This window comes from Saccopteryx bilineata, chromosome 2 (genome assembly GCF_036850765.1).
Source record: "Saccopteryx bilineata isolate mSacBil1 chromosome 2, mSacBil1_pri_phased_curated, whole genome shotgun sequence".
Lineage (NCBI taxonomy): Eukaryota > Metazoa > Chordata > Mammalia > Chiroptera > Emballonuridae > Saccopteryx > Saccopteryx bilineata.
This window is the reverse complement of record NC_089491.1, coordinates 214,621,425-214,644,718: the sequence shown is the minus strand read 5'-3', so window position 1 is coordinate 214,644,718 and position 23,294 is coordinate 214,621,425. Positions and strand designations below refer to the sequence as shown.

Here is a 23,294-nt window from a genome sequence, read left to right as displayed (position 1 = left end):
CAGCATACGGTTCATATTCAAATTTCATATATACAATATAGAGTTTTAAATTATAGCCATCATGTTAGACGTTACAAACCGAATATTTTTATCTTGTAACTGGAAGTTTGTGCCTAATGACCATCTTCGCCCAGTTCCCCTAAAGCAGTGGTCCCCAACCGTTTTTGGGCCACGGACCGGTTTAATGTCAGAAAATACTTTCAGGGACCGGCCTTTAGGGTGGGACGGATAAATGTATCACGTGACCGAGACAAGCGTCAAGAGTGTGTCTTAGATGGATGTAACAGAGGGAATCTGGTCATTTAAAAAAAAATAAAACATCGTTCAGACTTAAATATAAATAAAACGGAAAAAATGTAAATTATTTATTCTTTCCCAGCGGACCCATATCGGTCTGTGGCTGGGGGGTTGGGGACCACTGCCCTTACAGCACTTGTTCCTTAGTTAGTGCTTCCCCCTGGTGGTAGTATATTCCCATTGCAAGTCAAAGAGCAGAGTGGGGAAAAAGCCCTGGGCTGAACACGTAATTTACAGGCCTCGAGAAAAGTCATAGCATTAAACAACTTTGAATTTAAAAGCATTTCCACACTTTACCGGCAGGATGCTTACTTCAGTAGTAATAACATCCTGGTATGACAAAGGAATTAGACAGTTGCTCTGCAACTTTTGCAAGGGCATTCATTCATTCATTCATTCATTCCACAAATGTCTATTAAGAGAACAAGAGACAATGCCCCGGAAACTGACATGCTGCAGCGGAACTAAAATCTCACCCTTGCAAAACTCAGAATTAAACCACGAGTTGGAAGATGTCATCGGTGTGGCCAGCTGGGCTGACCACGAAATCAAAAGTAAACGCAAGCTATCTTTCCCCGATTTTTCATCCCAGAAATATCCTTTGCGAGAAGGGCTTCGCCCAGTCATCAGGGCTCGAACCCGCTGACCGCGGCGGGCGACGACGTGTGTCTGACGCCCGGGCTCCAAAAGAAACGCGCGTTTGCTGCAGAGCCCGCGCGTTGGAGGACTGCCCTCCCGAGGGCTCTGCACCTCTTCGTCCTCCGCCGCGCTCCTGCAACCTTGCAGGTGCCCCAGCCTCACATGCCAGACCTCCGGCGACTGCGGGTCAGCGAACCGCGACCCCGCTGCTGATGGCGGCGCGGAGCCCGAGCGCCCGGTCCGGAACGGAACTGTCCCACAGAACCCGGAGCGCGCGCTCAGAGTTTCCGGGGGGGAGGAGGACGGAAGCGGACCTGCGCGCGGCGGTACCTGCGGCCCGGGCGGAGGCGATGGCCGCCGGGGTCTGGGCACTGCGGCTCTGGTGGGCCGCCCCCGTTGGCAAGGCTGGCTGGAGTGAGTGTCAGCGGCGGTGGGGATGGGCAGAGAGGCATAGAGGGTGGTGTCTACGCCGACTGGGCCGGAGGCGGGGGCCGGGGCGGAGGAGACTCTTGAAGTCCTGGTGGCGGGGCCCGCCCTTCTGGCTGGGGGATGGTGGTGGTGCAGACCCGGGGAGGTCGGGGCCGTGCCGCTGCAGGGGCGTGGGGCGCCTCTGGAAAGGAGCCCGTGCCGGCGCAGCACAGCCTTATTACTCCATTGGAACACTCGTCCTTTCCGCGTTAAGTCCTGTTCTGTGGGGTCTGTGAAGTGAGCTCAGCGCTCCTGGCTCTGGCAGTCGGTGCTCCGCTCTCCCGGAGCTTTTTTTTTTTTTTTTTTTTTTTTAATTTTTTCAAATTTTATTTATTCATTTTAGAGAGGAGAGAGAGAAGGAGAGAGAGAGAGAGAGAGAGAGAGAGAGAGAGAGAGGAGAGAGAGGAGAGAGAGACGGGGGGAGGAGCTGGAAGCATCAACTCCCATATGTGCCTTGACCAGGCAAGCCCAGGGTTTCGAACCGGCGACCTCAGCATTTCCAGGTCGACGCTTTATCCACTGCGCCACCACAGGTCAGGCCTCTCCCGGAGCTTTGTGGTCGCCCCCACGACCCGAGCACAGCGACGACGTCGCTCACCGTCCTGATGACGGCTCTGTTTTAACTCCACGTTCTGGTTCCTTTCCGCTCCCTATTGTAAGTCACAGACTGGATCCGGACAGAGGAAGTTAGTGGGCAACAGAGAACCGGTGCCGAAAGCGCGGAGTTCAAGTCAAGGCGTGGATCGGACCGGTTGGCGTTTTAATGGTTAATGTTAGAAAGTGGTTTAATTTTACCCCCGAGCGCATTTGAACGAATGGCGTTTACAGTTCACGTTGCTTCGTTGCTTCCCGTACTTTCCGTGTTGTGGGAGTACGGCGATGCGGGAGGAGGGCTGGGTGGGTCGGCGCTGTGTTACTTATTTCTTCGTCATTCACAGTTACTCTGATTTCTACACAGGATGGACAGCAACATCGCCCGCTTCTCGGCTGTCCCTGACCGAACTGATAGACATGCAGAACGATCTCTTTAATAAAGAGAAACACAGACAGCTGTCTCTGACACCCCGAACAGAGAAGATCGAAGTGAAACTCGTTGGGAAAACTGACCCTGGCACTGTGTTTGTGATGAATAAAAACGTTTCAACTCCTTTTAGTTGTGCCATGCGTAAGTAACATCAGGGTGCAGTTTTGACTTTTTACCTAAGCTATGTGGGAGGACTGGTGCAGAGGAGAGAAGATGCTGTAATTGCTCTCTGAGTGTCTCAGAAGTTTTCCTTTATTTGACATCTTAGTTCACTGTCGCTTTAGCTCTGAAATTGTTGGCCTTGCAGGGTTGGTACTGTAATGCACAGATTGTGCTGATCTTTGTTTGAATCTGGCTAAATGTAGGGTGCTGTAATTGTTTCTAGTAGAAGGCAGGCCTTAAAACATTGTCACTAGGAGTTTGTCCCTTTTAGACAGCCCTCTGATGTGATGGGAACAGTCACCATGAGGATCTCATTAAAGGGACTATCCTGGCTTCCCATGACCAGCTACTTTGGCTTCTTTCCCTTTCTAGTCCTTATAGCCTAACTTAGATGGTTTATCTGCTTACCACTTGCCTATGTGTGTGTTGTATTTTTGTTTACATTAACATGTATGTGTGGTAAATGTGTGAGTGGAAGTGTGCATAGGATGAATGTTATTGGGGGTAAAAACGTTTGCCATGTTTGTATCTTAATGGACAAACTGCACTGTGTGTGATTTGGTGTGGAAATGAAAGGAACAGGGCCTATTTATTTTTTCAAATTTATTTATTTGTTTTAAAAAAGATTTTATTTATTGAGTTGAGAGAGAGAAGAGAGAGAGAGAGAGAGAGAGAGAGAGAAAGAGAGGTGGAAGGGGGGAGGAGCAGGAAGTGTCAACTTGAAGACACTCTGGCATCTGGCATGTGCCTTGACCAGGCAAGCCTGGGGTTCAAACTGGCAACCTCAGCATTCCAGGTCGACACTTTATCTGCTGCGCCATCACAGCTGAAGCTACATTTTTAGTTTTGATCAAATGTTTGTATGGTAGCATTGATAGGACTGGTAATATTTAAATTAAGAAAGCCCCAAATAGATATACACCCACGTTCTCACTCATGTCTATGACTAGCTGCGCTGTTTAAACTTTTGGAAAAACTCAGTAATGATTCCATTTAAGTGACTTTAGTTATTAGCATAAGTTGGCCTACTCTGACATTTGAATTAGTATTAAGATAACTGTTTACTCAGTATTATTACTTTTTGAGCATTTATTGACCCTCTGCTATATGATAGTTGTTAGGATTACAGAGAAGGATGAAAGATGCTCAGGCCCTTCAGGAGCTTCATTCATATCACACAGAGGACGAATGAAGCGCCTGAACCGTACTCAGCATGGTTCTGCCCTGGTCCTTGCTTGTCATTCATACTTTCAGTCATTCAGGAAACTTACATTGAGTACCTAGTATGTTTCAGGCCTGGTGCTAGACTTCCCCGGTATGCTCATAAGTGAGCAAGAATAGATGTGATTCCAGCCTTTATGGAACTGATGTAGTGGCTGATAATTTAGACCCTGAAGTTTGACCACATTTTTGGGTACCCGTGTACTCAAAAACCATCTCATTAGGGGAGTGAGGGCTATGCTTGGGAGCAAGACCCCAAACCTACCTGCGACAGGTATTTTATTTATTTATTTATATATTTTTTAGTGCTTGTATGTGCGCATGAGAGAGACAGAGAGATGGATAGAGACAGACAGGGACAGACAGGAAGGGAGGGAGATGAGAAGCATCAACTTATAGTTGTGGCACCTTAGTTGTTCATAGTTTGCTTTCTTGTATGTGCCTTGACTGGGGGACTCTAGCCAAGCCAGTGACCCCTTGCTCAAGCCAATGACCTTGGGCTCAAGCCAGCAACCCTGTGTTCAAACTGGTGAGTTCTCGCTCAGCAAGCGACGTCTGCAGCATCCCAGACTGACACTATATCCATTGCACCACCTCTTGGTCAGGCTATATATTTTTCCTTTTTTTTTTTTTTTGTACTTTTCTGAAGCTGGAAATGGGGAGGCAGTCAGACAGACTCCTGCATGTGCCTAACCGGGATCCACCTGGCACGCCCACCAGGGGGCGATGCTCTGCCCATCTGGGGCGTCGCTCTGTCGCGACCAGAGCCACTCTAGCGCCTGGGGCAGAGGCCAAGGAGCCATCCCCAGTGCCCGGGCCATCTTTGCTCCAATGGAGCCCTGGCTGTGGGAGGGGAAGAGAGAGACAGAGAGGAAGGAGAGGGGGAGGGGTGGAGAAGCAGATGGGCGCCTCTCCTGTGTGCCCTGGCCGGGAATCGAACCCGGGACTTCTGCACACCAGGCCAATGCTCTACCACTGAGCCAACTGGCCAGGGCCTATATTTTTTCTTTTAAATTGTGTGTGCATATATCCAAGTATATCCATGCTGCTGCTTTCCCAATATTTTAAGTGTAGCTCTTGGAAAATTACTTTTTAATGATTGACAAATTAATTTCAAACTAGACTTAGTCTTTTTATTTTTTTTTTCTTCCGTTTTTTTTTCTTTTTTCAGAGACAGAGAGGGATAGATAGGGACAGACAGACAGGAACAGAGAGAGATGAGAAGCATCAATCATCAGTTTTTTGTTGCGACACCTTAGTTCATTAATTGCTTTCTCATGTGTCTTGACCGTGGGCCTTCAGCAGACCGAGTAACCCCTTACTTGAGCCAGCGACCTTGGGTCCAAGCTGGTGAGCTTTTTGCTCAAGCCAGATGAGCCCGCGCTCAAGCTGGTGACCTCGGGATCTTAAACCTTGGTCCTCCGCTTCCTGGTCCTCCGCTCTATCCATTGCACCACTTCCTGGTCAGGCTAGACTTAGTCTTAATGAATGTTGTAAATGGTTTGGATACAAGACTATACTTTCAGGGATCATTTCTATAGTTTGTAAATGGTTTGGATACTTTTATTAATAATCAACAATACATTGGATGTGTTGGGTAGGTATTATTTAATTTATTGGTCATAGAGGTAAAATGTAGTATTTTTATCTCAAAAAAAAAAAAAAAAGCTTGCAGAATCTTGCTTAATGTACTTAAACAGATAGCTTTTCACTTTGAGTTTTGTGAGATTTTGACCTTAAATCCATTTCAAATTCCTAGATTTAAGTGAGTGGTACTGCAGGAAGTCTATTCTGGCTCTTGTGGATGGACAGCCGTGGGACATGTATAAGCCTTTGACCAAGTCCTGTGATATTAAATTTCTTACTTTTAAAGATCCTGATCCAGGCGAAGTTAATAAGGTATTTATATATTTCATCTATCTCTTCATATTCTCCTTTTTCCTCCTTCACCCCCAGTTTTTTCTTCTCCTTTTTATTAAAATCTATTTTTCTATGGTGTATGAAATGTGCCAATATAGCCAAGGTCAAATGTACCGTACAGATTGTGTTTTGCCAGTTAGATTAGGCATTTTCATAGTTCAAATACTACAAATGGCATCTATTTCTCTGGATTTTAGTTTGAGAAAATGATATGGCATGCCTTTCACGTTTATATCTTTGTTCAGCTGCCACTTATTGATCACCCTCCATATTGTGAATGATTTTATTCCCCTGGCTACTGCTGGGATTTAGCCTTTGATCATCTTCTCTGGGTTATTTCAAGAATTTTTTAACGCTCTCTGCCTCCTATCACCCCCCCCTCCTTTTTTTAATAGTAAAGTCTTCCTGATTAGTCCTGTAAGAGTTTTATCAAGTGACACTTAGCCCTAAAGAACTTGCCTGCATGGTCACTATTTGTGTAACTTTAGAGGACCTGTGTGATCTTAGCTCAGCTGGCCTTTAAGCCCTCCCTCCCACTGCATTTTTCTACTTCCTCTGTGCTCTGGCCACACTGGGGACATGGTCACAAATGCTCTATCCTCTATTAAACTACTTGCTTTTATTGATGCTCTTCCTTTAACTCTGAGTGTTTTCTTTCCTCCTGATTAAAATCTTGTTTCTCTTTTTTAGTTCAATTAAAATGCCATCTGCTCTGTAGAACCTTCTTTTTTTTTTTTTACATGCTCAATATTATTTTTATTTTTATTTTTTTTTAAATAATTTTATTTTTTTAATGGGGCGACATCAATAAATCAGGATACATATATTCAAAGATAACAAGTCCAGGTTATCTTGTCGTTCAATTATGTTGCATACCCATCACCCAAAGTCAGATTGTCCTCTGTCACCTTCTATCTAGTTTTCTTTGTGCCCCTCCCCCTCCCCCTTTCCCTCTCCCTTTCTCCCCTCCTCCTGTAACCACCACACTCTTATCAATGTCTCTTAGTTTCACTTTTATGTCCCACCTACGTATGGAATAATGCAGTTCCTGGTTTTTTCTGATTTACTTATTTCACTTCGTATAATGTTATCAAGATCCCACCATTTTGCTGTAAATGATCCGATGTCATCATTTCTTATGGCTGAGTAGTATTCCATAGTGTATATGTGCCACATCTTCTTTATCCAGTCATCTATTGATGGGCTTTTTGGTTGTTTCCATGTCCTGGCCACTGTGAACAATGCCGCAATGAATATGGGGCTGCATGTGTCTTTACATATCAATGTTTCTGAGTTTTTGGGGTATATACCCAGTAGAGGGATTGCTGGGTCATAAGGTAGTTCTATTTTCAGTTTTTTGAGGAACCACCATACTTTCTTCCATAATGGTTGTACTAGTTTACATTTCCACCAACACTGTATGAGGGTTCCTTTTTCTCTACAGCCTCTCCAACATTTGCTATTACCTGTGTAGAACCTTCTTAGTGTCTTCTTGTTGGAATTAATCTCTCTTTTCTCTAGGGCCTCACAATACTTGGCTCATTTCTCTAGATACAATATTTTAATTTAAATTACAGATACAATATCAAATTAAAATTTAATTTTTATTATTTTAATTTTAATTTGGCTTTGAGAAAACTGGGAGATGTCTCTTATGGGACCCCGTCCTTAACTGATGTATAGTAGGCATTGAATAATATTTGTTGAACTGAAATACAAATAATATTTGTTGAACTGAAATATAAATAAGAAAATGATAGATAATAGTATTAGCCAACATTGAATGTCTGTGTGTATCAGACACTATCCTAGGTGATTTATAACTCATTTTATCCTCATAGAAATCCCCTAAAATAGGTGCTATTATCCCTATTTTCCACATAAATAAATTGAGGCAAAGAGAGATTCACCATCTTGACCAAAGTTAACAAGTTAGGAAGTAGTGGAGCCTGAATTCGAACCTAAACATTTATATCTCTAGAGTTCAGCAACATTGCAAACATTTATGAAGGATAGAGGAAAAAGTACATTTGCCCCTTGTCTTCAAGGCCTGTGTTTATACTTATTTTTAGTGTATATAATGTGGTTGTATAGAGCATGTTGTGGAGCACTCTGCCACATACAGCTGAGGGAGCCCACTTGTGTATCCAGATGTGGAGAAGAGCTGATAAAATCAAGGGCCCAGTTATTGCAGTGCTAGTGTGGGGCATAAGGTGGGTAGGTATATGCAGGACTCGTGTTTCTCTTCATGACTCTGATAAAGTCATTGCATGAATACCCATATCAGGCATTTCTGTGGGTCAAAATGTGGTAGTATGAGAGCCTCATTAATACTGAGGCTGCTTTGCTATAAATATGTTTGATTTGAGTAATGTACGTAGGATAGGAGTCATAAATAGTTCTTGAAAGTTAAGTCTTCTCTCCATATTTATATATGGTATAGAAAGGTATATATTAATATATTAATTTTACTTTAGCACATGTTTGTTTACTAGTTAACTTTATCCTGGGTTAAAAATAAAGTTACTGCCAGATAATAAAACTATTGGTTGATAAACATTACAGTGTCTGATATCTTGCACAGAAACATTGTTAGCAATATGAAATTGGTGTTTCATTCTTTCGTGGTTTTAGTTTGGTACAGATAATGTCATGGCCTCATAGTCATTACTGCTGTGTGCTGAGGATGGACAGATAATTGAGAAATATTTCTTAAGTTAAAAGTCAACTTAAGCCCTGGCTGGATAGCTCAGTTGGTTAGAGAATCACCCTGAGGCACAGAGGTTGCTGGTTCAATCCTTGGTCAGGGACATACAGGAACAGATTGATGTTCCTGTCTCTCTCTCTCTCTTTCTCTTTCCCTTCCTTTCTCTCTAAAACCAATAAAATAAACATGATGTGATGAGGGTTAAAAAAAAAAGTCAACTTAAATTTTTATGTTCAATAGACTTCAGTGAATCTTAGTGTGTATGTTTGGGTATATTTTATTTTATTAAAAAGTTTATTTTCAATTTATTGAATTTATTGGGGTGACATTGATTAATAAAATTATATAGTTTCAGGTGTACAATTCTATAATACATCATCTGAATATTGTATGTGTGTTCACCACCCCAAATCAAGTCTCCTTCCATCACCATTTATTGCCCCTTTACCCTCTTCTGCTTCCCCTCATGCATCGTTTACTTTTCTAGGCTTATTGGCGTTCGTGTGCCATGATGATGGGCTGTGTGATTGAGAGGGCGTTCAAAGATGAATACATGGTCAGTTTGGTCAGAGCTCCAGAAGTTCCTGGTAATGTACACATATCAATATAAATATACTTTTTATAACCTTTGAGTATTTTGCTACCTATTTTTTTTTTTTTTTTACAGGGAGAGAGAGAGAGGGATAGATAGGGACAGACAGACAGGAATGGAGAGAGATGAGAAGCATCAATTATAAGTTTTTTGTTGTGACACCTTAGTTGTTCATTGATTGTTTTCTCATATGTGCCTTGACCGTGTGCCTTCAGCAGACCGAGTAACCCCTTGCTCAAGCCAGTGACCTTGGGTCCAAGCTGGTGAGCTTTTTGCTCAAACCAGATGAGCCCGCGCTCAAGCTGGCAACCTCAGGATCTTGAGCCTGGGTCCTTCTGCATCCCAGTCCAACGCCCTATCCAATGCGCCACTGCCTGGTCAGGCCTTTGCTACCTATTTTTGATGTTGTATAGAGTTTATTTCTAATTTTATGTAGTATAAATTGCCATCATATATACATTCCATTTATTGGGGGTAACAAAATCCATCCTATTTAATTATGGAGGTCAGTAATTAAGGTAATAGAATTAAAAAAGTGTTACTCTTGAACATGAATTTCATGTAATTAAATTGTCTCAGTGTTTATTTCTTACCACTTTAAGCATTTATTTCCAGATCTAATGTGTGGAGGATGAGGAAAGGAAAGTATAGATAGACTCCTGGAGAAAGCCATGCTTGGGTTGAACTATGTCACCAGAAATGGCCAGGACTCTGGAGAGGGACATCATTTTGGGGAGATGGAAGCATTCACACTTCTTGTAATTTTGCTAAAACTGGAATTTTGCGGCAGTATGTGTAGTAGGATCACATTTGTATTTGAAAAAAAAATGTAGAAGTATGTACAATCAAAAGTATTTGAAAAGCCCAATAAATGATAAAATAAGACAACAAAAATAAAGATGTGTAGGAGACGCTAAAAAAAGAAATTCACCATTTCATGTCCATTTAGTCATTTATCTCCTTATTAAATATCTTGTTCTTTTAGAATTTTTGTGTCATGACTGTTTGAAATATCTATAGTGGTAATATTTCTGAGACAAATTTGAATGTTTCAATAATGCTGGTGATTTGGGATTAAAATAGGTGAGTTAATTTTTTGAAGGGGGGAAAGTTAGTAGAACTCTGGCGGGCACCTGGGACACTGGTAACATGTTTATAATTTGTAGATTTGGGAGAGTTTGACTTCAATTTATGGTTAAAATATTCAGTTGTTAACAAATTGGTGACTGTACTGTAACAAGTTTGACTTTGCTTTATTTCTGCTGAAACATATTTGAATTTATTTTAATGTTGGTTTGATTTACAGTAATTGCTGGAGCCTTCTGCTATGATGTTATTTTGGATAAGAGACTTGATGAGTGGATGCCAACAAAAGTGAGTATGCTCTTTGGAGTATTAATTTTAGAGTCTGTGCTTTTTTTTGGTAGAATGTTTCCTATGTCAGTACTGTTAAATGGTACTGCGTGTTGAGGACATTTAAAGGAGTGAATCGATGTATCATCTATCTATTTTGTTTGTTTCTCCACGTTGTTGCTTTTTCAGTGTTTTTAAGAGAGACATGAATTAAGACACAACAGCATGGTCAGTTGTATGGCAGCTTTATGTTCTTGATCTTTTCTTGAAATGCTTTTTTTCTTGTATTATTCCTTATATTCCTTAAGATATTGGTTTTTCCCTGACCTCTGGTGACCGCAGTGGATAAAGCATTGACCTGGAATGCTGAGGTCGCCAGTTTGAAACCCTGGGCTTGCCTGTTCAAGGCACATATGGGAGTTGGTGCTTCCTGCTTCTTCCTACCTTCTCTCTCTCTCTCTCTTTCTCTCTACTCTCTAAAATGAATAAATAAATTAAAAAAATAAGATGTTGGTTTTCAAGGTGACCAGAATATAAATAAAATATAGAAGCTTAACTATATTGGCTGATGTGGTTGTAGGGAGCCTGGAGCCTTAAACTTGGATTCCCCAGAGTACAGTTTGAAAACCATTGCCCTAAACCCTTTAGCCTGTTGCTTACTGTGAGAGCCCCTATATGCAGGGGGCACATTGAGTGTAAAGGTAGGGGGCGTTGGGAGGGGGTGAATTAAAGAATCAGACTTTGACAGAGCAACAAACTAAATAGCAAAAACTAGACTCTTTGTGGATGGTCTGCCTTCATAATGCAGGTATCCCTTTTTGGTCTGGAACTTGGGTAGCAGCAAGGCCTGGCTAATAGTGATGATCTATTTCGAGTACTCTGTAGGTAAGGGGGTTGCTGATGGCTCTCTAAACTCAAGCCTAGAGACTTAGTTGTGCTTGGGGAGAATAGGCAAATGCCTAATTCTTAATTAAGCAAAACTGTATGCCCTACACTTGGAAGTCTAGAGATCAGAAAAGGGAAAATGGTAGCCTGTTGTTTGTTTAGTTCCACTGTATATGCCTTTTCACTCTTTCTTACCTCTGAAAACAAATGCGTCTTATAGTAATTGAACTCATGATTATAATTGGCAGTGTTTTTTTCTTAGTGGTACATCTTAGATTTAATGAAATATTGTAATTCCTAAAAGCAAGAATTTAAAGCAGATTCATGTTAAATTCTGGCTTTGCAGTTATTTCTTTGATAACTCTACTCATAGTACCTCATATCAAGAGGGAAAGAGGAGAGAAATACGAAAGAAGAGAGACAGAAAGGAAAGAGAGGTGGAGTGAGACGCAAGGAGGAAAGCCAGGGGAGAAATTGGAGCTGTTTCTTCCTATTCCCTGGCTTCGTGTCAGTGTAACTTCTTCCTTTCTAAGTACAGTAGTCCCCCAAATTTAAGATGAGATTATTCCTTTTTGGAGGAATTGAGTGAGGACTCGTAAGATCAAGATTCAACTCTCATTGTCTGTGAAACTTGCTACCTTTTTATCCTTGTTTTAAAGTTAATACTTTAAAAAAGAAATAAACTAGATAATTGCTGGCACAATGGGACTGGGTGGATGGCTTTGGAAGTAGGGGAGGGTTAAATTCAAGCAACAGCTTTATTAAATCATGAGTGTAGATTTGTTATGCAGTAAAATATCCCTTCAAGAATGGAGAAGAGCCTGACCTGTGGTGGCGCAGTGGATAAAGCGTCGACCTGGAATGCTGAGGTCGCCGGTTCGAAACCCTGGGCTTGCCTAGTCAAGGCACATATGGGAGTTGATGCTTCCAGCTCCTCCCCCCTTCTCTCTGTCTCTCTTTCTCTCTCTCTCTCCCTCTCTCTCTCCTCTCTAAAAAAAAAAATGAATAAAAATAAAAAAAATTAAAAAAAAAAAAAAAGAATGGAGAAGAGTCATCTCATAAAAAATATCTAAAAATAGGAAGTTTATGGTAAGAATTTTATTGCAAAAATTATTTGCCTAATAGTAATTGATCTTTTCTGTATTAGTAATGAATTATAGTATGAAAACCTAATTATAGATTTTATTAAAAATCTTATAAAATTGATAATGTATATTACTAATCATTTTAATTGTATAAAAATGATATTTTCATTAAATAGAAGTTTATGATATTGGAAATATAGTATATTTTGGACAGGGCTAATGATGATATTACATTTCCTGATAAAACTTCCTGAATCACATAAACAATTTTTGCCATATGCCTTTAGACAGCTTAATTTTACTCATAGTATAAACTTATTTTTGTATCTTACTATTTACTTATTAGCATTTCTACTTGTCATATCATTTTTGTAAACATTTATAAGGTTTATGATTTGAATGAAATATTAAAATTTCTTTATCGTATTACCTTTGATAATTATTAATATAGGCTGATATCTTAATTATAAGTAAATTGCAAATTCTATAGTTTGTAGTGTTGGGAGAAATTGCTAACCCTGTATTTCATGGTCCAAATATTTAATTATTATATATCAGTAACTTCTTTTCCTAACAAATTTGCTTTGCTTTTGTTTTAGTTGGATTTATAATATTAAACATATAATTTAGCTTATCTGCTTTATGTTGAAATAATTTTAAGTAAATTGTTACAAATGTTAATGCTTTTCGATTTTAAGGAGAATCTACGTTCTTTCACAAAAGATGCTCATGTTTTAATTTATAAAGATCTTCCATTTGAAACTCTGGAAGTTGGTGCAAAAGTGGCATTAGAAATATTTCAACACAACAAGTAAGTGTTGGTTTCCTTTAAAGCAAGATTAAACCCTTCAAAGTTATATGTAATGAAGAAAATTCAGCTCTTAAGGAAAATAAGTGAATAAAAGCAAATTTAGTTGGGAGAAAAATTAAAAAATAACAGTTCAGCTTATAATAGATATATCTTATAAAAAGTTATATTCTCTGGTTAGTTGATGAAAGCCTCCTTGATCAATACTATGGCATGGCATTTTAATAAGTGACATGCCTCAGCAATATTTCATAAGACATTAGTCAGTATGATGTAAAACATGTCTTGTGCTCAACTGAATTTGGAGAGTGGCGGCATAGAAGGTTTCATCTGCAGTCTAGGTCCTCTCAAAGTGGATTTAGACAACAGTAATTCTCTAATGTATTAACCTGAGGAACTCTTTTTCTTGAAGCATTTTTTAGCATATCCTGGAACCATTATACTGTACTTAGAAATCAGTAGGAGTCTACTATTTTAACTGAACTAAGAGTACAAATAATACTATAGAATCAAACCACCGCCTGACCAGGCAGTAGCGCAGTGGATAGAGCGTTGGACTGGGATGCAGAGGACCCAGGTTCGAGATCCTGAGGTCGCCAGCTTGAGCGCAGGTTCACCTGGTTTGAGCTAAAGCTCAGCAGCTTGGACGCAAGGTCACTGGCTCGAGCAAGGGGTTACTCAGTCTGCTGTAGCCCCATGGTCAAGGCACATATGAGAAAACAATCAATGAACAACTAAGGTCTCGCAACAAAAAACTGATGATTGATGCTTCTCATCTCTCTCCATTCCTGTCTGTCTGTCCCTGTCTGTCCCTCTCTCTGACTCTCTCTCTGTCCCTGTAAAAAAAAAATATTATTATAAACAAACCACCATTGATTCTATAAGAAATTTTTTAGGGGAAAAAAAAAGAAAATTCCTTAGATTATCAGAACATACCATACATGCCAGAATTCTAGGGTCGTGCTGTCTAGTGGAACTATAATGTGAGCAGTATTTAAATTTTCTAGAAATTATATTAAAAAATAAAGTAAAAAAAAGTGAAGTTAGTTTTAATCATAAATTTTATTTAAACAGTATATCTAAAATGTTATTTCCACATGAGAAATGGCAATGATATTTTAGCTTCTCCTCATATTGAGTCTTCAGGATCTGGTGTATATTTTGTGCTAAAGGCACATTTCAGTTAGGGCTGATTACACTCAACTGGTACGTAGCCACCATACTGGACAGCACTCCAGACTTTCATGCCATTTGCACTAAGCTTTTCTTTGCCCATACTCAGCTGTCAGTCTAGAAGAGCCTTGTAGGACTTTGGTAACTTAGTTGAATGTGTGAGGAGGGAGGAAGTGGTTTTGAGGTAAGTTTGAGGAGAGAGGAGCTTTGGATGATTCATGGTATATCTGATTGGGCCTTGGCTTGGCTCCCAGCGGACAGGAGCTTCTCTTAGAGGTGACCCAAGAAGTATAAATATTCAAGGGAAGTGTCTCCTTCAGTAATGCTTGTGAGACTCTGGCAGAAGGGGTGTGGTAATAAAGTGGATGTTCTTACGTGAGCTAACGTTTCCCAACCTTCTCACATGCTTATATAATATTTGTTTAGCTCTCTCGTGTGAATAGACAGGGCTTTTGATGCTAAGTGGTAAAGTCATATTTAAACCTGGGCTATGTGCTTCCATCTTGACTATCTGCTCTACTGACAAAATGGGGTAGATTTGAGAGACATGTAGGTAGAATTGACATGACTTGTTAATGAACTGGAATGTGGTGGGAGAAGCGGGAATTAAGGAAATATCCCAAGTTTTTCACTTGGATACATGGGTGGTTGGCGGTATCACTTACTAAGCTAGGAGAATAAGGACTACGCTCTCTTATTCTTAAGCTAAGAATAAGAACAAGTTTGGTGGTAAAAGAAGGGGTCATTTTTTGTTCACTTTGAGAATTGGGAGTTTAAGGTGCTTGTGGAATAGCCTAATAGATATCCCAGAGGGTCTTGGCCTGACTAGGCGGTGGCGCAGTGGATAGAGCGTCGGACTGGGATACGGAAGATCCAGGTTCGAAACCCCGAGGTCGCCAGCTTGAGCGCAGGCTCATCAGGTTTGAGCAAGAGCTCACCAGCTTGAGCCCAAGGTCACTGTCTCCAGCAAGGGGTTACTCGGTCTGCTGAAGGCCCGTGGTCAAGGCACATATGAGAAAGCAATCAATGAACAACTAAGGTGTTACAATGCACAACAAAAAGTTAATGATTGATGCTTCTCATCTTTCCATTCCTGTCTGTCTGTCCCTGTCTATCCCTCTCTCTGACTCTCTGTCTCTGTAAAAAAAAAAAAAAAAAAAAAAAAAAAGAGGGTCTTGGGTGTACAGTTTGGGGCTCAGAAGAGGAATGTGGGTTAGAAGTAGAGACATGGAAGATGAAAATGTGTTAAGTGATAAAGGAAGCTGTACCAACCTGGGAGTGAGCCCATTCTGGCTCACTCAGAATGCAGAGGGGCTGAGGGCAGAGAAAGAGAGAGAGAGGAGTGGCTGGAGTGTTAGAATAATGAGTATTTGAGAAGTGGAGGCTAGCAGTGGTGTTCAGGAGATGAGGACCCAAGTGTCGTTAGCATAGCACTAAGGAGACGCCTGTGCCTTTGGTGAGCGTTTGGTGAGTCATGAGGCCGTGGCCAGGTAGAAGGAGGTAGGCCTGAATGGGAGGTGAGGAAGAGGAGGCTCCAAATGTAAACCATTCTTGTAGAAACTGTGGCTGAACAGGAAGAGTAATGGTTTCTGTAAATACTCTTTTGTATATTTATAATTAAAAATTTTCTTCTTTGCTGCTTTTTAGGTATAAAATAGATTTTATAGAAGAGAAGGCATCTCAGAGCCCTAAGAGAATAGTCAGGCTGCACAGGTACGTAAAAATAAATTGGGGCTATACAAATTTATATTAAGGTTTAGCTTTCCTGTTACCTGAATGTAGTATACAACCAAAAAAGGTCAACTTGTGCTTTTTTTTGCTATTATTATCTCATTTTCTATTGCTTTGTTTGTTGTTTTGATATGGTAGTAATTGGAAGCTTTAAAATATCTTCAGGAACAGTTGTGGTTTCTGTTCCTCATTTTATTGTTGTTTTTATTTCTGCTTTCAAAGGTTGAAAAAACTATTGTTTAAAAATGTAATTTTTAAGAGAATTTTGAATTGAGCAAAAATTCCTTATTATGAATTGCACATGATAATTTATGTGTATAACAGAAATATGAGTTCTGACAAATTGGTTACTGCTAATAATGCATGTGTATAAATTAAACTGGAATGTGCTTTCTGACAATGGGATGAGAGAAGTAAGAGTGTGTTATACAAAATTGACTTCCTGGTCTGTCACTGTTTTCTCGACCTCATATTTTCTTGTTTGGACTTAACTTTTTTCCTCTAGAAAAATGTTCTTCGTTTCTGACACAACCTGTCTTACATACTGTCTTCTAAACTCTGTTATAATGACTTGTAAGGTTGTAGGTTTTATTTTTTTTTTAATTTTTATTTATTGATTTTAAAGAGAGAGAGAGAGAGACAGGAACATTGATTTGTTTATCCACTTATTTATGCGTTCATTAGTTTATTCCTGTAGGTGCCTTGACTAGGGATCAAACCTGCAACCTTGGCATATCGGAAAAATGCTCCAGATGAGTTCATCAATGAGCCAGGGCTATAGGTTGTCAGTTTTAGACATTGGATCCACTTGAAAGGATGATGTGTTTAGTGATTTTAAAAATATTTATACTTATATCGATGCTAATTTAGGGAAAATTAGAACTTTAATTTTCTGAGTTTTAGTCTTTTTACTTGAGATTTTTATATCATGGCTATTAGAGATTGAGTGTTCTTGATTAGGGACGTAGGAGCAAAGAGAATGAATAGATTCCCCCCCCCCCCCCCCCCAGTGTACTGTAAATCATTTGATTTTCAGGTTTTGTTTATTTTTAAAATCAAATCAGGTTTGGTGACTTCATTGATGTGACCGAAGGCCCTCTTATTCCAAGAACAAGTATTTGTTTCCAATATGAAGTGTCAGTGGTTCACAACCTTCAAGCCACCCATTCAAGTCTTGTACGGAGATTCCAGGGTATCTCTCTACCAGTTCACTTAAGAGTAAGTAAAGTTAAAGTTTCAGGTTATTCATTTTGGGTGTGGATGTGATTCTGGTCCTGATTTTATACCAATTTGAAGGGCATAACATGTTAATTTTTGTTAAGTTGTGTGACACTAATATTTTATAAACCCCAGAAGGATTGGCATGTACATATTTAGTAATTTTACCTTTTATTATGAGTTTTAAGTTTTACCAACTCATTCACTGAAATAATCACTGACTTACCCATAACCCTCAATAACCCCTTCACATGACTTAAAATTGATGTGATCATTATGCACGTTGGAGTTTTGTTTAATTCATTCTGATAATCCTCTGCTACATAAGATTATTAAGGATGGAAAATGATTTGACTTTGGGTGATGGGCACACAACACAATTAACAGTTCAAATGCTATAGAGATATTTACCTGGAACCTATGTACTCTTGATCAGTGTCACCTCATTAAATTGAATTTTCTAGATAAAATAATAAAAAATAAAGGGATGGAAGAAATTAGCTCTATAATTTTACTATTATGTTTGTTAGTTTTTACTTGTTCTTTAGGGTAATTTGCTAAATCCTTTAGGTTTGTCATTTCAAGGTGAAGATGTCACAGTTGGTTCTTAATGAACCTCTCCTTGTGATTGATTGTGATTTGAAATTGGCTATTTAAAGGAAAGAAGCGTAAACTACAGGAAAGCAGGGCAGATTTTTGCTTCTCATTAAAATGAATGCTTTTTTTTTTAATTTGAAGAAAGGCTGCCACTTATTTATTTAATCTTGGGGGGGAAGATAGAGAGATAGATTAAGGCATGTGCCCCAGCCGAGATCTACCTGGCAACCCGCATCTGGGGCCAGTGCTCTGCCCATCTGGGGCCATGCTTGCTACCAAGCTATTTTTAGCACCTGAGGTGAAGTTCCCATGGAGTCATACTCAGTGCCTGGGGCCAACTTGCTTGAACCAGTCAAGCCATGGCTGCAGGAGAGGAAGAGAGAGAGAGAGAGAAAAGGGGGAGGGGAAGGGTGGAGAAGCAGATGGTTACTTCTCCTATATATCCTGACCAGGAATTGAACCCAGGACTTCCACATGCTGGGCTGATGCTCTCCCACTGAGCCACCTGGCTATGGTCAAAGGAATGCTTTCTATAATGGTAATGATTAAGAACAAAAGAGGAAGACTACTATATTAAGGGCTTAACTCTTTTTTCTTAAATGCCCAACAAAGCAGCTGTTCTATATGGTATATTTTTCCCCTACTCTAACCATGTTTAGTCTCATTAGTAGTATTTATGTATTTGTTTTGTATAAAACCTGTATAAAGACTGAGCCCCTTTTATTTTAACTTTCTTGATTTATTTAATTTATAGTAAATCTTTCTTTTCAAGGCACATTTTACAATATGGGATAAGCTGTTGGAAAGGTCTCGGAAATTGGTAAGTGTTTTTGGCAGCTAATGAGCCTTCTTCTACAAAAAGATATTCATTGACATTAAGCAACAATAACAACAACAACAACGAAAAAGAAAGAAAAGTAGTAATTAGTTGTCTCAGTAGCTAAAACAGTTTTGTGGTTGTTTACCCAGAAATATTTTGGCAAGAAAAAAATGTAGTTTGTAATTCTGTTTTGATTTTGTTTGTTACTATTATGGAAATAATCCTGTAGAACTTGAAGAGAAATAAGAATATTATTATATAGTAATAGTTTTTAGAAGTTATAATGGTATTAATTAGATCTAATGATAATTTTTTTGTATACTTAATAGGCATTTAAAGGATTAAGATTTGTTAGATATATTTTTAAGCTGCCTCGATTGTTGACATTAAATGTACAAATGTCTTGAAAAACAAATTTAAATACTTGTGTTTTTGTAGTGTGTTCTGTCATTAGCATTTAGATTTCATAAGTAGGAATGATATCTTTATTGACCATAACTATCCCAGTTCACTCTTTCTTAGGACAAGTGTTCATCTTTCACTGAAATTATCTGGTAGCTGTCCTGTGTAATCCTGCCACATGAACCCTCCTAGTTCCCCTGATTTTCCACTCTAGTCAAGCTTGCAGTGAATCAGCACACAGCAAGCTTATTTTCAAGTTTATTTCCCATTTCCATCCTACTCATTCTTTAATATCTTGCCCAAGTCCCACCTTCTCCATGAAACATTCTCAGAGTAATTGTTTACCAAATATCCATTCATACAGTTTCTGCTTGACTATATATCTCTGCTGTTACCTCCACTGTTGTTTTCTGATTGTTTTTGCTAGTACATTTACATTCAATTTGTTAACCCGTTCAGGGTTTAATATGTATGCGTAACCTCAATTTTTGAACCCAGCACTTGGCACACAGCCTTTGGCTTACCCAATAAATATTTATTGATTATTTTAATGATGTTTAAACTTAATCTGTATTAATGAATTTGTAGGTAGAATTTATTAGCTATAGTAGTCTCATATAAAGTAATTTTCTTTGATAAGAAAGTATATTTGAATGGATAAAATTACTTTGTCTCTTTGATTCATCACAATGATCAAAAGAAATGAGTGTGTAAGAAATTAAATGGTTTGGGAAACTCAAGAAGCGTTAATAACTGAATACATTAAAGCAGGCATCCCCAAACTATGGCCTGCGGCCGCATGTGTCCCCAAGGCCATTTATCCGGCCCCTACCGCACTTCCGGAAGGGGCATCTCTTTCATTGGTGGTCAGTGAGAGAAGCACTGTATGTGGTGGTCCTCCAACGGTCTGAGAGACAGTGAACTGGCCTCCTGTGTAAAAAGTTTGGGGACCCCTGCATTAAAGCAAGTAAAAATGCAGAAAAATAGCAGAGACAGTAACCTAGAATATCTAGTAGAAATCAGTGAGCAGCTGTTTTTGAAACATTTATTCTGGTTCAGGTTTCTTCTACTGTCTATTTTGCTTGTCTAAAAATGGTAGGTTGCACATGTGATTCATTGGTTCAACCAACATAGACTTATTGAGTGTTTTGTGCCAAGACCTATAGGTATAAAAATGAGTAAAACCTACTTGGTGTTCTCAAGGAAGTTACTTTAATGGGAGAGGCAGATAGTCTGGGTACATGTGGGCCTCTGGCACTCAGAGGTATAGGACCCAGCCCAAGCTGGGGTGTTGGTTAAGGAAGGTTCCCAGCAATTGGTGTCTCTCGGGCTGGTTTTAAAGAAAGGATAAATGTAGGCCAGGCAGATATTTGCTGGGGGGTGGCTTGCGGGTTATTTCAGCAGAAGCTACTTGTATGGAGGTCTAGAAGGAAGGAGAGTTGGGGGATGTTAGAGGAATCTCAGTATACTGTCCTGTGTAGAGTGGCTGAGGAGTCCATAGAAGTTTGCTGTAAACTGTATGAAGGGCTCATCTTCCATGACGTAGAATTTGCATTCCCCTCCTGAAGGTGATGAGGTAACTGGAGAAGTCTAACAAGGAAATGACCTCTTAGGCAGCTATTCCTGTTTAAGAGTTCATTCTGGGGGTGGTGTGGAAGATCGTTGCAGCTTCAGCCAGCACCCTTGTTAGGGGGAAAGGAGATGACAAGATGCGAAGTTCAGGTATGACAGTGAGAAGATGCGAAGTTCAGGTATGACAGTGAGAAGGGCTCTGGAAGTTACTTAGGTAGAGTTAGGAGGACTGTTGACTGACTCTGCCAGTAAAAGTACTATGGATTCTCTAATGCTGGGCATGGGCAGCTGGGTAGGTCCTTCCCTGAAATAGAGAATGCAGGAGATGGAGCAGGTTTTGGGTGATGAGGAATACAGATTAGTCCTGTTTGCTGGATGTGTCTGAGTGACATAGAATAAATATCCAGCAGGTTTTTCATTCATTTAATGTTTGTTATAAAGATGAAATACCATAGGAATTTATATCAGTTAGCCTGTGGTATAATTGATTTCTTCCTATATTGTTTGGCTTAAAGTTGCAGCACTTGTTGATGACCTTAAGTGAGGGCTTACTGTATGGACATACAGATAGATACCTATTATTACTAAACCTGTAATATGCTACGTTAAAAATAGAGTTATATGTCTCAGCAAAATACATTCATTTAACATACTTTGTTGCAGCACTGTTGGTTTTTTTTTGTTTTTTTGGAGAAGGGGTCAGGTATGAAAAGGGAAGGAGAGAGATGAGAAACATCAACTTGTAGTTATTCACTCTGGTTATTCATTGATTGCTTTCTTATATGTGCCTTGACCAGGGGGCTCAAAGCTGAATCAGGGACCCCTTAGTTAGGTCAGTGACTTTGGGCCCAAGCTAGCGACCTTGAGCATCAAGCTAGAGACCTTTGTGCTCAATCCAGCAAACTTGGGATCATATCCGTTACCCTGTGCTCAAGCTAGTAAACCCCTGTGTGAGCTGATGAGCCCCTGTTCAAACCTGCGACCTCAGGATTTCAAACCAGTGTCCTCAGTATCCTGGGTCGATGCTGTATCCATATCTACTGCACCACCACCGGTCAGGCTGCTGGTATTTTTCTTACACTAAAGATTCATTTTATAGATGAAAAATAAAGTGACAAACTGGAGAAGTCTAGCTATATGCTTCAGGTTATATTTTTAATGGAATTATGCTTTACTTGATAGTTTATATTTGGAACTGGCCTTGTAAGTTTTCTTCTCTTTCTACTTAACTTTCTGTGATAATTACTATTGAAGGAGAAAGACAAAGGTCATTTGTAAGAGAAGTACTGTGGGATGATTTTACATGGTGGGTGAAGGATAGAACTAAAAGTGTTTATTAGAAAAGTAAAGCTATTCATGTTTTTACAGGTAACTGAAGATCAAACTAAACCTACAGAGGGCAGTGCATCTACCTAGTAACTTCTTAAAATTTAAACATGTACAGTAAATAATAAAAGTTTTGATGTAATATTTGTGTGTTCTTATAAAGATTAACTATCTTTTTCTCCTTAAGATTTATACTGATGTTTACCTTTTTCTTTTGCTAATGAATAAAACGACTTATGTTTTCACAATAAACATTTCACACAGAAATAACCCTGTCCCCTCACACTCCCCAGATGTAACACCGTTTGGCATATTTTCTCTTTTTAGTATTTTTCTACATGTATGAACTTGTATGTACAAATACAAATGTAATCTTTTAAAAACATAAATAGGATCATACTGCCCTGGCTGATGGCTCAGTTGGTCAGAGCATCGTCCTGAAGTCCAGAGGTTGCCTGTTCAGTCGTCGGTCATGGAACAGACAGAAACAAGTCTCTCTCTCTCTCCCTTCTTCTTGCTCTAAAAATCAATAAAATAAACATTTTTTAAACAAGGAAAAAGCACACTAGTTGTTTCTGTTTTTTGTTATTGTAAAGTGGTGCACATGTTCCCCCCAGGCCCATTCGGGAGAGGGTGCCTGAAGCTCTGGCTCACGCAGCTGCAGTCAGGACAGATTTGCACAAGAGCAGAACACATTCTGGTGCGAGTCCTTTCTGGTGGCTATTGCTGACTCAAATGACGTAGTATATTAAGCATGAGGTCGGCCTCCCCGCAGCAGTTCCCATACGGGCTAGCAGTTAGGATTCCTGGTTTTCACCCAGGCAGCCCGGTACGACTGTGGGTATGGGAACAGAGTGGTTGTCATTTTTGCTCTCGCTACTAAAAGTTTTCAGGCCTTTGCACTGAAACCCAGGAAGCTCTGGGCCCTGTTCTGCATTTTATTGAAGTGTCAGTTTTCATCACATCTTCATTAATTGTCTTCTCCATCAATAACTCAGTTATATTAGAGACATATACATTAAAATGGGGAAGAAGTGGTGCAGTAAACATCCTTTTGCAAAATGGGAAGTGTTTTGAGTGTAAAGTTGACTGTTTCTTACATTCTGGCCATTTCACATGGGACCTTTTATTCAATCCCCACAACAACCTGCTGAGAAGGTGTTTCCATTTGGTAAACAAAGAAACTAAAGAGCACAGAACTGGCAAGTACCCAAACGAATCTGAACCCAGGTAATTTCACTCACCTGCTCTTAGGCACCCCTCTGCTGCTCACATGTCAGTACTGATGTTGGAA

The 23,294-nt window shown here is 39.7% G+C and overlaps 1 protein-coding gene across 1 annotated transcript; it reads left to right on the top strand.

The window, feature by feature from the left end:
- Window positions 1–867: 867 nt before the first annotated feature.
- MRPL39 (mitochondrial ribosomal protein L39) lies at window positions 868–22,563 on the top strand. Its single transcript, XM_066259099.1, has 10 exons — window positions 868–1,350; window positions 2,363–2,569; window positions 5,571–5,710; window positions 8,926–9,025; window positions 10,337–10,404; window positions 13,052–13,164; window positions 15,982–16,047; window positions 17,130–17,283; window positions 18,653–18,700; window positions 22,043–22,563. Exons 1-10 carry the CDS (start codon window positions 1,149–1,151, stop codon window positions 22,088–22,090), a joined length of 1,146 nt encoding a protein of 381 aa, XP_066115196.1. The 5' UTR covers window positions 868–1,148; the 3' UTR covers window positions 22,091–22,563.
- The last annotated feature ends 731 nt before the right edge of the window (window positions 22,564–23,294 follow it).